At 54.1% G+C, this 13,395-nt stretch overlaps 1 protein-coding gene across 1 annotated transcript in view; it reads right to left on the bottom strand.

Moving 5' to 3' along the window:
• Positions 1 to 5,033: 5,033 nt before the first annotated feature.
• The window catches only part of TMEM163 (transmembrane protein 163), a gene marked incomplete at its 5' end in the record, with an annotated part of 251,210 nt that continues 242,848 nt past the window's right edge, over positions 5,034 to 13,395 (bottom strand). The window contains 3 exons of the mRNA XM_082659053.1: positions 5,034 to 5,425; positions 5,599 to 5,734; positions 7,138 to 7,279. Coding sequence (XP_082515179.1) covers positions 5,674 to 5,734; positions 7,138 to 7,279 — 203 coding nt within the window. The 3' untranslated portion in view covers positions 5,034 to 5,425; positions 5,599 to 5,673. The remainder of the gene's footprint in view (positions 5,426 to 5,598; positions 5,735 to 7,137; positions 7,280 to 13,395) is intronic.

Here is a 13,395-nt window from a genome sequence, read left to right as displayed (position 1 = left end):
GACCAGTTTCCCACTCGGCCAGATAAAGCCATTTTGCGAGAGAGCTGTTACAGCCAACCCAGGAACTCTGAAAGCAAGGAAGTTGGAAAGCCCTGTTCTCAGAAAGATGCTGTGCCGGGCTTGTGTTCCAGAAGCTGCAGGGATTGTTTGCTGGCTGCCCCTGAGCTCAGGGACTCTCCGCCTTCTGGAGAATTCCTCTTCTCCACGTCAGGACTCTAAGGTCAGGCAGCCAGGAGAGCACCTCCCCCATTTGAAGATTCCTGTGGCTTCCCCCCATTTCTAGTAATGGAAGTAAGCCAGAGCTCTCTGCCTGCAGGGCTGCTGCTCCTGGGGCAAAGAAACCCACACTCCAGTTCTTGAGGGCATTATGAACAGAGGCGGCGACACTGAATGTATACTGGCTCTCAGGCCTCCACACACGTGGCCCAAGTCTGGTCAGCGACCCAAGAGGACATTGGGATAGGGACCTCCATCTGCCCTGCACAGGAAGGGGTGCGATTCCTGCCTGCCCTGGGAGAGGAGGGCACCTCTCAGAGTGTGGGCTGGGAGCCTTCGATGGTTTTGCCGATGCCAATCTTAATAGAATCCTAAACCAATTAATGGGTAATTGATGACAATTCCACAGGGAGAGAAATCCCCAATCAGGATTAGTGTCTTCTTGTGCTCTGAGCATCTCTCATCTCTTGCCTGGTCTTTAGTTTTCGTACATTTTTTTCCTAAAAGATTTGGGATTTTTTTTTTTTTCCCTCCACTGTGATCCTAAGTTCTTAAAAAAAAAAAAAAAAAAAACTCGAGGGAAAATATTTAATTTATTAAAGGAGAGAAAGCTTTCCTTTGAAATGTAAAGACTTTCGGGAATAAAAGTTCCTGAAAGGGGAAACACTTCTCCCGCCAGTAAACACCTCATTTATTTCTTGTATGTAATTCGATTTGCACAAGTACAATTGGAGAAGCTTTTTGCATTTTTGCTTAGATTCGGTTTTGTCACTGCTTATAGTTTACTTTTTGTGTGTTTTGCTGTATGTTTGGAGATATTTCTTTGGTGATATTTATTTTTTCTCTGAGGTGCCTTTTCACTTTTCTTTCGGATTCGTTTTCGGAATGTGGGGTTGGTTTTTGGAATCTGGGTTTTGTTGAAGGAAGCTAGCAGACTCCTCCAGCTTGGAGATAGGACATGCCCTGGCATCACTGCGGGCAACTCAGGCTGGGCGCTGGAAATGCCCTCCAAGCCCCCGCCCCGGGCCATAGTGTAGGGGCACATACACCCCCATGAAGCCATGAGAACCCCCAAGAAAAGGTCTGGCTTCCTCCAGACCAGCCCATACTTTCCCAGGCTGCTCGGCCAGGTCTTTGGGTTTGGGGACTGCTGGTTGACACGTGCCACCTCGGGATCTTGGTGAGGTCTGGCTGCAGCAGAAAACCAGCCCTACCTGAGGGGTTGCACTGAAGGGAAGCAGGCCCTGCTGAACTCATGGAAGCACTGGCCCCAAACCACTTCATCTGGTTAGCAGGATGAAGGGGAAGAAATACGCACCCCCTTTTTTTGTTTCTTTGGCAAACGTGGGGTTCGATAAAAGTGACTACTCAGCTTCCCGGTAAGCTCACTTTGGGGCGCCCCAGTGCAGCTCACTGGTAGTGAAGCCACGAGTGTGACCAGGTAGACAGAAACTGTTCTGTTTATGGGTGGATTTGTGCTTTTTAGACCAGACCAAGGCAGGCCACCCCGTTCTCCGAGGTGGTTTACCTAGATTGTGTATTTAATGGGAATATTGCCACCCTCTCCCATGCCCCCCGCAATTCTTGATTTAAAAAAAAAGGTCTGTTAACGACAGGCTCAGTTGTGTTACTCTCCCGTGCCTGGAATGTTGTATTTATTGAAAAATATTTTCATTTCTACACTGGCTTCATTCTAACCCCATCCATCCCTATGGGGCTGCAGAGCACCTTTGTGTGAAGAGCTGGATGGATGTAGAGAGATTCAGACTTCTTTAGGAAGGTAGGAATTTCCTAAAGCACAGGGCGGGTTCCTTTCCTTCTTGTGGGCTTCAACAAAAAAATGGAAAACCGAGTTTTTATAGCAAAAGGCCAAATTAGCTGCCTAGTGTCCGATGCAGAAAAAAAACTACCCCAGCTTTCTTAGCACTTAGGGTTTTTGTGAGGATTCAGTTTAGCAGTGAATTAGCAGTGTTTAGCAGTGTCTGGCATATAGTAAGCCCTAGTGAGTGTTAAATATTGTTGTTATTCGCCTTTCATAAAATTCGAGAAAAAAAGAGCTGAGCTCACTTCCTATCCTTGATTCAAAAGTAATACCTACGGGAGAATACTCCCAAGTTGATGGAATGTTGTAGGACGTAGTGGTGGAAGATACCTGAGTCCTGTGTCCACCCTGCTGGTTAAAATGCACTGACTGGAAAATATGCCTGACTGCAGCCCCAGATGGAACTGGGCCACAAGAATTAGCAAACTGAACATAAGAGGGTGACCTCTGGCCACATGCTGTGGACCGCACCCCACTCAGCTTCTGGATCCTTCCAGGGTTTTGCTTTGCAGAACTTGGTGAGCTGGAAATTAAAATGAATTCTCTGACAGACTGTCCCCTTAAAGTTACCCATCTTTCTCTGAAATGCAATGATAGAGGCGTTTCTGTTTTTTATTGAAGGGGAAAGGAATGACCAATTGAACTTAATCGCTCCCCAGGAAGCCCCTTTTGGCGCCCCCTGCTGGCCAGGGTGGCTCCTGCACTGTCCAGTCCAAGAGGATCAGGCTCCCAGGCTGGTTAGTTGTCACGTTTCTCTCACATTCAAGGTTATTCTATGGGGGTGGCGGGGGCGTCTTCAGAGCTCCAAGAGGCTACTCGGGGCTTAATGTTGTTTTCCCAGATCACCTGAATGTCAGTTCGCTTTTTTTTGGGGGGGGGGGTTGGTTTCAGCCTCTTGCTTCCCTAGATAGGTTTAGAGTTTTATCTCCTCTCCTATCTTGGCCCTATTCTGCATAGATTGCATTTGTGGAAAATGGAGGACTATGTTGGAGTCTGGTGTCTTTTTCAGATCGTTTGGATTCTCTTCAGCTGAATCAGCAGTCATTTAAGATCGGAACTTACCTTCTTCAAAGCATCATTTCCTCTATTCTTCCCAGATCTTGTGGAGCCTTCAGATTACCCCCCAGCCCCCCACATCCGGTGAGGCACGACAAAGGGATGCAAGGGCAGCCGTGCGCTCGTACGTCGGGCAGGGCCCCGTCTGGGTCCGTGGGGGGCAAGGGTGGTCCTGGAGGCTCAGAGCCTTTGCGGTGCTGGAGGGCTCCCTGGGCCAGCCAGCCAGGAACCTAGCACAGGCAGCCACCTCTGGCACAGCTGAGATGGAGCAGACGTGGGATGCCTTTGCTCACCGGCCTGCCCGGGTATGAACAAGAGTGGAAGTCTATGCCAAAGGAGATGGTGACGTCCTTTCTGCTGTAGTTGCTGTCACAGCCTTGATGTCTGTAAGCTAATGGCCATTCGCGTCTGTGTCTTCAGCCAGCTCCTGGTACAACCATTTTCTACTGTTCACTTCTGGGGTTAAGTAGTGTGGGATTCTGCAAATAAGGTGTTGCTGTCAAATGTACTGTACCGGCGTAGAGAGCACTGCTTTGTTTTCCACTGTTGTAGAGAAAACTAGGGAGAACTTTATTTTTCAATAAACTTTTCTTGTGTGACAGATGGAAGTGATTTGGGGGCGGGGCGGGTGGGTACCAGGGCTCCAGCAGGACCCCGTCCAGCTGCATCCCCCAGCAGTGGTAGCTGCTGACTGCGTTTCACCGTTTGCAGGTACACTGCCGAAAATGCTGATAGGAAGGTAGGTTTAAGGAATTGGGGAGGTGGGGGGCTCACTGTGGAACACCCACCAGCACTATTTGCAGAGCACGCTCACCTAGAAGGGAATTGAGTTTGCAAGTAGACTGTTGTTTGTTTTGTAGGTAACTGTACTATATCAGATGTTTAAAAATCTTGAAGGATGTACTAGCAAGATAGCCCTCAAGTGGCTGAGGGCTTATTAGACCTGGAACATGTTTCCCCACTTCAGAGAGAGCACTTTGACCCCAGGGCTCAGTGTGGTTAGGCACAGGCCCTGGGAACAAGGAAGTTCAAGTTCATGCTCCCACCAGGGGCTTGTTGTGGGGATGGTGGAGGGCCGTGATGCAGCCTCTCCGAAGCTGGTGAACCTTCTGGTCGCTGCCCAGAGCAGAGACACCAAGGGAGACAGCCTGCATGTTTGATGGGACACACGTCCCCAAGGAAGGTGAGCATAACTTGAGTGCCTAAGTTTGGGGGGCTGCCACGGCATAGCTGTCACAATGGGAACTATATTAAACAGTAAATACAGGGAGAAAACCTGCAGAAAAGAAACTTATTGAATCTTGCATTTCCCAGACCTGGACAGTGTCCATCTTTTCTGTGCAACATGGTAACAGCCCAATAGAATATGCCTCAAAATGCCGTTGGTTTAATCGGATGCTTTCAGCGTGCCTTTCTCTCCAAGGTCAGTGACCTCTTAGGACCACACCACCTCCCCTTCCGGGGCCTAAGGTAGCTGGGGGGCGGGGCACGGCCCTCCCGGACTTAGGGGGGGTGGTGGTCAGCTCCAGGCACCACCACATGGACGTATGTGGCTACTCTCTCTTCCCCTCCCTGAGCAGGGGGTGAGACTGACCCCCGCCCCCACCCCGACACCCCGTGCTTCACCCACAGCAGTGACAACCTTCACCATCACGTCCCCATACCATATAAAACAGGTCAAGGTCTTTATTGGTCACCGTCGCCCGGACAAGCAGCAGTGCTAGAGGTACAGAATGTTGCGTGTGGGGAGACTGTTTTCGTGTGTGTGTCTTTAACAGAATCTATGCCTAAACGCTGCATAAACCGAGAACAGCTTGTTCCTTACGACGTGAACAGACTGAAATGTACCATTACCACGTCACACAGCATAAGCATATAGATACATCTATGGATAGATTATATAATTATTTATTACAAATAAACTGTAGTTTCACACCTCTCCAAAAGGGATCCTGTGTTTACACGTACGTTCGGGTTCTGAATGTACAAGGAAGGGTCAGGGGCTGAGATCGACCATGCAAAAGCTCACACGTCTATCACGAAGCACTTTAAAAATAGAATGGTCTCCTCCTTCAGAACAAATCTGGTGTTTAGATTGAGGATTAGTAAAACAGTATGAAATGAATGAAATACATGGACAGAAATTAGGAAGTGATAAAGGGGTGAGGGACCAACAGGTACGGTCTTCTCTTAAAATCTGCCAGGAGACTCCGGGCCCACGTGGAGGACCGAGGAGGTGAGTCCGGGGAGCTGCTCTCCATTTGAGGCTGGGAGCACCCCAGAGGCATTCCACCAAGCAGACGTCGTATCCTCCCCACACGAACCTTTTTACTGCAGAAGATGGAAAAGGTCAGTCCTCCCGCCGGAGACGGGGTCCTGCTCCGTGCTCACGGTCCTGCGGTGTTTGGCGGGGGCAGTGGCGGGAAGCAGTGCGGTCCGGCCTGCTGGGGAGACCTGGTTCCCGTGAGCACAAAGAAAGTGAACGTTCAGTTAAACATCAGTACCGTCTGCCTGCATGGAAACCTCCGGTGGCCCCGACAGTCCTCATGCGGATGCAGGGCAGCCGGCCCCGGCCTCCTTCACTCAAACATCTCGTAGTGGCGCGTCTGCCTCACCCTGGGCACCATGTCGATGAGAAGCCTGCGAAGAGAAAGGCCGGTCACCCCAACACAGACCCTCCGCAGCCCTGGGCTTGAGCACTTGGGAAACAGATGGGGGCTTTGTTTTTTTATAAATATAATTCACATACTATAGAATTCCTACAATTCAGCGGTTTTTAGTACAGGCAACCATCACACCCACCTAATTCCAGAACGTTTTCATTGCCCCCCCGAGAGAAAACTCCATGCCCTCTAGCGGTCACTCCCCACCCCATCTTCCCCTGACAACCACAAACGTACTCTGAACCCCCATGGACTTGCCTATTGCGGACAGTTCCTGTAAGTGGAATCATTCAGATGTAGCCTCTGGCAACTGGTTTCTTTCACTGGGCGTGTTTTCGAGGTTCAGCCATCTATCAGTAGCATGAATCGGTATTTCTTTCTTTTTATGGCTGTATAAATACTCCACTGCATAGCTCTACCCCATTTTATTTATTTATCCATTCATCAGTTAATGGACGTTTGGGTTCTTTAAAACCCGCATACGTTGGGCATATGAGTTGTCTCTACTTTTTTGCCCACTGTGAATAATGCCACTATAAATGTTCATGCATAGGTGTTTGCATGGATGTGTTTTCGTTTCGCTGCAGTATATACCAAAGGGTGGGATTTGCTGGGTCAAATGGCGGCTCCGTGTTTAACATTTTGAGGAACTGCTAAACTATCCCCAAAGCGGCTGAACAATTTACATGCCCACGGGTAAGATACGGAGGTTCCGATTTCTCCACATTCTCACCAACTCTTACCGTGTCTTTTATCATAGCCATCGTAGTGGGAGAGAGGAGGCATGTTAACATTTAAAAGCTCAGCACCTTTGAGAAACTGTTCTCTTTTCAAAGGCCGACTCCAGCCTAGATGCTGGATGCAGAGCCAGCGATGCCTGCTGGGCACTTCCTTCTTCAGTGACAGGCCTCAGGCTGGGCTAGAACCAACTCTACATGTAGCCCTCCTGCACCAGAGTCCCTTTTGTAAGAAGTTCTCTAAGTGTGAGGTCCCGGCCTCTGTAGCAGGTGGCAGAGGGGACTTTAAGGGTGAGGACAGCCCCACAAACGCCTCCCTGGTGCTGATCATGACCCTCACTACAGGGGCGGAAAGGGGCACAAATCTTTAGGCACGAAGGGTTAAAAAGGGAGGACCGTTCAGTGAACTACAAAAGACGGCACACAAAAGCGGACCCTTTGTGACCGAAAGCCTAGGCCCCTGGTCCAAGTCCTTGCCTCACTCCTGTCCCAGCCCCCAGCGTATGTGATGGCTGCAGGGGGCTTCTCCAGTCTCCTGACCTCCCCCGGGGGCGGGAGGGTCACAGGTACAAGACGTGATCGTCGGGGCTGGGGAATAAAGCACCCGTGGCCGCCCGGAGCGCAAAGAGGAAACAGCACTTACTTGACCCCATAGGCGAATATGGTGAGGCCGATGAGCACCCCGATGCTGCCGTCCAGGTACCAGACGGCCGAGTCGTGCTTGAACACCTCGGCGCTCAGCAGAATGGAGAAGCCCATCACGGCCCCCACGAGGGAGTTAAACCCTGGAAGAGACGCAGAGAGGGGCTGAGGGCAGTGCCCAGCGAACTTGCTTAGCCACCAGGAAAACTACCAAAATGCCAGGCATGCCTCTGCATCCCGGAACGCGTACTGGAAGGGACGTTCCAGAAGCACTTCTCGGGGGAGAGCCACCACCTCAGACACCCACGTGGTTTGACAAATCTCCGCTCACACGTCACCAGAGACCTCCCTGGAGGGAGCTGTCACCCTCACCGTCCATCCCCTGCCAGCCACCATGCCCAAGTGACAGCCTGTGTAGGCTCCTGTCGTCTTCCTCCCAGGCCCCAGAGACACAGCAGGGGCACCAGGCCTGCCAAACACACAGGGGACACTCAATACTCAGTGACTCATACCTGTCCAGTGTCTGCTGGGCAAGTACAGAGCTGGGATTGTCTCAACTCTGAAGTCAGATTATCACCCTCGTTTTACCAATGAGAAAACTAAGTTGAGCAGAGTGACTGAGGTTTAGTAAACTGACCAGCTTTATACAGATTGAGAGGGGGCAGGGCTGGGATTCTACCTGAACCCGTGTGCTTTCTCTGCCGTGTCTCCTAAGTCACCCAAGGATTCTTCACTCTCCAGGAAAGAAATGCATAGACTAGCATTAGCTACCTGGTTGCAGAAAGGGCAATCCAACCAGAACTGGAGCTAACAGACGTGGATCACCATCTCCTTTCACACACGTCACCTCAGTGGGTCCCCACGACTGAGGCATCGCACTTCCAGTCTACCTGTGGATTTTCCAAGGCCACGTGGGAAGGGAATGGTTTAGAGGGGCACCTGGGGTCTCGCCGTGCTGCGAGCCACAAGGCTCCTCGCCTGCCCCAGCATAACTGGGGCCTGAGAGCAGCTGCAGGTCCACGCTGCCCGGTGGTCCTCTGGCAGCTGCCCATGCAGGCCAGTAACCTCTCCGACAGCAGGCCTGCTCCGTTCCCTGGCAACTCCACCTGGGTAAAGGCGCCATGCTTCTGCTGAATAACCTTAAATGCATTCACTGTGGGCTGCACCACTGCGGGGGTGTGGGGTGTTCTAAATGAAGAGCAGGGGGACAGGAAGAAGAGTGTAGGGTAGAGATGACTTAGGCCAAGCCCTTTCTCAGGATCCACGGGGTGCACCTCACCAGGCGACCCCCTCAGCAATGGGACCGAGATGACGCTGGGCCTGCAAGGACATCTCACTGCCTGTTGCATCACACCCTCAAATCTCCATCGTCTCCCCACTCCAGGCCTCAGCTGAGGACTCGGCCTTGTACTTCTTCGAGCACACAGGTTCAGACACCAACACCTCATCTTCGCAACACCAAGTCCACCGCCCGCCTATGCCTGCTGCCCTCACATACTCAGCTGCTTCTCCAGTTACTGCCATTCCTATATAAGACTGGCACCTTCATCCCTGTCCACTGAAGGGCTTTGCTCTTGAATTTCTTCTCCCTCTCCTGGGTCACTCCCACTGGGATAAGTCTTAGCATCATCACCCACCTCCACCTCCTTCCTGGACCCACCACGATCCCCATTCACTACCGCCCTTCGCAAAACTCCCTGGAGAGCTGGCTACCCCATCACACCTCCCATTCTCTCTTCGCCCCGTCCCACTCAGGTCCCTCCCTCCCCCCAGCGCTGCCCTGGTCCTGGATGGCTCCCGGCTGCCACAGGCCATGCTTAACGCCTCGTCCTCACTGGACGCCCTCCTAATAAGAACACGTCCCTTCAGCCTCAAGGGACGCCGCGCTCTGCTGCTTTCCCGCTCTGCACCCTCGCTGGTCCTTCTCAGTCCCGTTTGCTAGACCCTCCTCCTGGGGCCCATCTGCATGCCTGCCTTAGTCCCCTGAACACTTCCTCCGCCTATATTCTCCGGCCAGGTTCTCACCTCCATCCCATAAGCCCGCATCTCCCTAGCTCTCTTTCGTCCTGACCTTTCCCCTCAGCTGCAGACATATAAGCATCTCAAACTGAACACGCTCAGGGCAAAAACTGCTGCCTCCCAACGACTCACCCTCCGGCCACCCTCTCTGTAAACAGCGCCCCCGTGCACCTAGCTAACGAAGCCAAACATCTAGGAGCCCAGCCTGGACCTCTCTCACATCCCGAATCGCGTCCACCCATCAAGTCATTCTTGCCACCTGTCACCCCCCAAACCCGCCCCCCCCGGTCTAACCCCTTCCCGCTGCCCCTCCTGCCCGCATCCCCCATCTTCTCCACGAGTCCCCTCGCGGCAGCCAGACTGACCTCTGTAGCGAACAGCAGCCCGGTTCTGAAAACCATCCAGACTCTTCACGCCGGCGAGTCCTGCGGTGACCAGCCCCTCCCTCCTCAGCTGCACCAGGCCTGCCGGTCCGCTCCTCGGCCCCCCCCTCCGGCCGTGCCGCTGCCTGCAGCCGCCGGCCCCAGCCTCCCCCGCAGGCCTCCGCCGGCCGGACCCCTCGTCCTGGGCCTCCCACGCTGCCTCCCCAGCCTGGACTCAGAGCCCCTAAGGCCGTCCCTCCCTCCCTCTGCCACACCCTCCTACCGGCACGCCCTTGCTGCTGCTTCACGGTTCTCCGTAACAAGACATTTTTCTCTTTGCAGACATCCCTCTTTCCCACCAGAAATGTCTGCGTAAGGACAGGAGTTTTGTGTCTCTCCTTGCTCTGCTCCAAGTCCCAGCACAGGGGCTGGCACTCCTCGGGGACTCGATTGATTGCTGCATTAAATACTGAGTTAACGGAGGGGGGAGGGGGGAGGGGAAGGCATGGACATGGCCTTAGCCGTGGACTCCCACCGGCCGGGCTGGGCCGTCCCGAGGGAGAGAGGAAGCCACCGCTGCCCAGGCTCTGGGGGGCTCCCTGCCGAGGCGGGCCTGCGGCTACAGCTCTGGGGAGACAGCCCCCCGAGAGGCGGACGATTTACCCCTGAACTTCAGGGTGTGGTCTGGGGCCCCCTGGAGAGCCAAACTTCTCCAGTCGCTTCCCGAGGCTCTCCACAAGGTTCACACCCGGCGGAGCCTTCCAACCCAGTTTCACCTCAATACAGGTGACATGGGTTAACAAAGGCAAACCCCTCCACCTTCCTGCCACCGGGGACCATATCCTCCAGAGGCCAGTCCAGGGAACTGGGTGGAGAGAGCGGCCGGGACTTGCTGGGAGCCTGCGGCGGGTGAGGGCTATTCCAGGCGGGGCCTCCACCTGCCCCGCCGTGTCTACCTGGGGATCCCGACCCACCGTCCGCAGGGAGCACTTGTACCCCTCCCCCAAGGCCTCCACTGCAGACAGCAGACCTGACAAAGAGCTTTCTCTGGGTGCCCTGTGGGTACCGGGAGGGCAGAGCTGGCATCAGCTTCACCTGAGATGTGTCCCACCAGTTCCAGGTCCCAAGGCCAAATCTCTAAGCCTTCCACCTTCGACCGACAGGAGACAGGCGCCCTTCCCCGTGCTACGTCCTGGCCTCTCCTCAGGGCCGCCCGGGGACAAGGCTGCAACCCAGGCCCCTGTGGTGGTAGTTTCCGTGGCTCCTCCAGGCTCGCTCACCTCTAGACGATGGGGAAAAGCAGTCAGCGTGCTCCCCTTCTCTGTTGGCCATGCGGCTCATGTAGCTGACTCCACTCCGCCCTTGTCACCGCAGAGTCTCTACCAGCTCCTCGCACGCAGAGCGCTTTGGAGCTCCCCACTCTCTGTCCTGCCCATGGTTTCGGCCTCTGCATATCACACCCTCAATTCTGCTTCCATCTCTCCCCAAGGAGGGGGACGGTGAGCCCACTCTGAGACGGGGGAGGCCGTATTTCTCTCCTGTCTCCTGATACATCAGGATCATCAAGATACTTCCCCTCTCCCATTAGTAGAGGCTGGCATTTACCCTCTTGCGTCTGGCTGTCCCTCGAATCTCCCTGTTCTTTTTAACAAGTGGAATCAGACCAGTCCTCTTAAAAGAAGTCTCTGCAGCCCACGCCTTTTCTCAGAAGGCCACCAAAAACGTCCACAGAGACCACTACCCTGTCAAGGGGCTACCTGGGCTGGAGTTTACCTCTCAGGCATCAAGTTGGGGGAACTTTGTTTTCGGGGGTGGCTACAGGAAAATGGCAGAGACGAGCTAGAGATGGCTGCTGCCGCAGGGCAGACTGGAGTCCTTCATTCTACTTTCTCCGTCTTTGTCGTGGGTACCAGTGGGCCCCCGGGGCCCCCAGAGAAGCCCGGAGGAGCTCAGAAAGGCTGCAGAGGGTGGGAGGTTCCCCCAGACAGCCACTAGATGCCCACTCACTGCACCAAGTCACCGGGCTCTGCCAGCCCAGGACCTACCAGCCTCTCCTTTCCACAGTGGGGGGACCCACCCACCCCATGCAGACTCCGGATGGTTCACAGCTGGTGGAACTTTCACCCTGTTCACCCACACCTTCCAGGAGTCTCTGACCTGCTCCGCTCTGCCCACCTGTGGTTGTGACGGAGCCTGACTCATTTCAGCTGCACCTCTTATGAGCCTGTGCGGGGACACTGGAAACGGCACACCCGGACTGGGGGACGACTCCGTACCCACCCTGCAGCCTCCTTCAGAATTTCAGAGGCTTCCTAGCGGAAGCGGGACACTAGGCTTCCTAGTGTCCCCAGGAAGGACACTGAGCCCACAGGCCACCCATCTTCCTAACGAGGCACACAAGGCCGCATCGGTCACTCACCTCTGAGCCGCTGTCCGCACCCCACCCAGGCCCACACGCTTGTTCCATCTGCCTGTTAAAGCCAGGGCTCTTGCCAAAAATAAACGCCGTCATCATCTTAGAAAACAAAACAATGTCTCAGGCGATCTTGATTAGAGGCTCTAACAGTCTGGCATTGACGACTAGACAAGAATCTGTGCGATGAAGCACCTATTCATTGTATGCAGGAAATTCTGATTCAAAGTCGTTCACGTACTTGAAATCCACCACAGACTCCTGATACGTCAGAGCAGTCAACCCAGGCCCCTCAACTCGGGTTTCCGGCTGTCCTGCGGGCAGCGCTGGAGCCCGGCTGCTGGCCCCTCGTTCAGAACTCCCCCCGGGTACCTTTCCACAATCTTCCTCTGTCTGATTTGTAGTATTAACTTGCCTGGCCCCCTGCCCTGGGCCAGACCAACAGTAACGGCAGGCATGGCTCCCGAAGCCCAGCCGGCCCCCGACCTCCCCACGTGAGGGAAGAACAGAGAGCAGATACTTACAGATGGTTCCCTACTTCTGCTCATCAAGGAATGAGGAAAATCGGGATCCCAGACAAGGCAATTCGCAGGAGGCTGTAATTACTGCCGCCTATTTAGCTGACACTCCCACCAAGCGGGGGACTGCAGAGTGCGACAACCATGTCCCCTGATGGCGGGGAGGGGGCCCTCATGGGTGACAGGCTAGGGGACCGGGGTGCTGCCTCAGCTGTTTGCAATAGCGCCCCCTGTCTTGCTCTGCCGGTCTGTCTCTCCTCAACGTCCACAGCCAATTCATCCCCGAGCCCTGCCCATGTTATAAATATCGCCCACCCTTCCTCCATTCCCCCATATCTCCCCCTCCCCGACCCAGGCCACCACCCCGAGAGCTCCCCAGAGACCTCTCCCCTCCCTGAGGCCTCTCCGCTCTGTTCTCTACCTTGATGGCCACAAGTCTCTTTTAAAAACATCATGTCACCTCGTCTGTTCAAACATTTAGCAAAACATCCAAAATCCCACGCTTGACCTAACGTGCTGATTGGTCCGCCCTCGCCCACTCGTCGGGGCCCCTCATATCCTCCCTTCCTAACTCTCCCCCTGCAGATGCCCCAGGCTCCCTCCCAACTCGACTCCCTCTGCCTGAGGAGTGCCTGTCCCCAGCCTGTCGGTGGAACAATTTTCACTTAAACCACCCACTTCTCTTTGTAATGACCCCTCTCCCTGGGTCAAGACTGGGACGGAAGTACTGCTTATGCAGGTGGATGGTTTTGTATGTGAAAATGATGACATCAGGAGTTACTTCATTAGAAAACACATACTTCTCATCAGGGGCTTCTCTTACACCACACAACATGGCGGGACGTTAGAACGAGTGAAGCCTAAATAGAAACAGCATCTGGAACGCCTATAAGGCGTCAGGTGAAGTCACCGGTCGAGGGAGGGGCACCCACTGTTCTGAGAAGAAG

Source organism: Grampus griseus (genome assembly GCF_964374135.1).
Source record: "Grampus griseus genome assembly, chromosome: 7".
NCBI lineage: Eukaryota > Metazoa > Chordata > Mammalia > Artiodactyla > Delphinidae > Grampus > Grampus griseus.
Note: the sequence above shows the minus strand (reverse complement) of the source record. Positions and strands in the feature narration are given on the sequence as shown.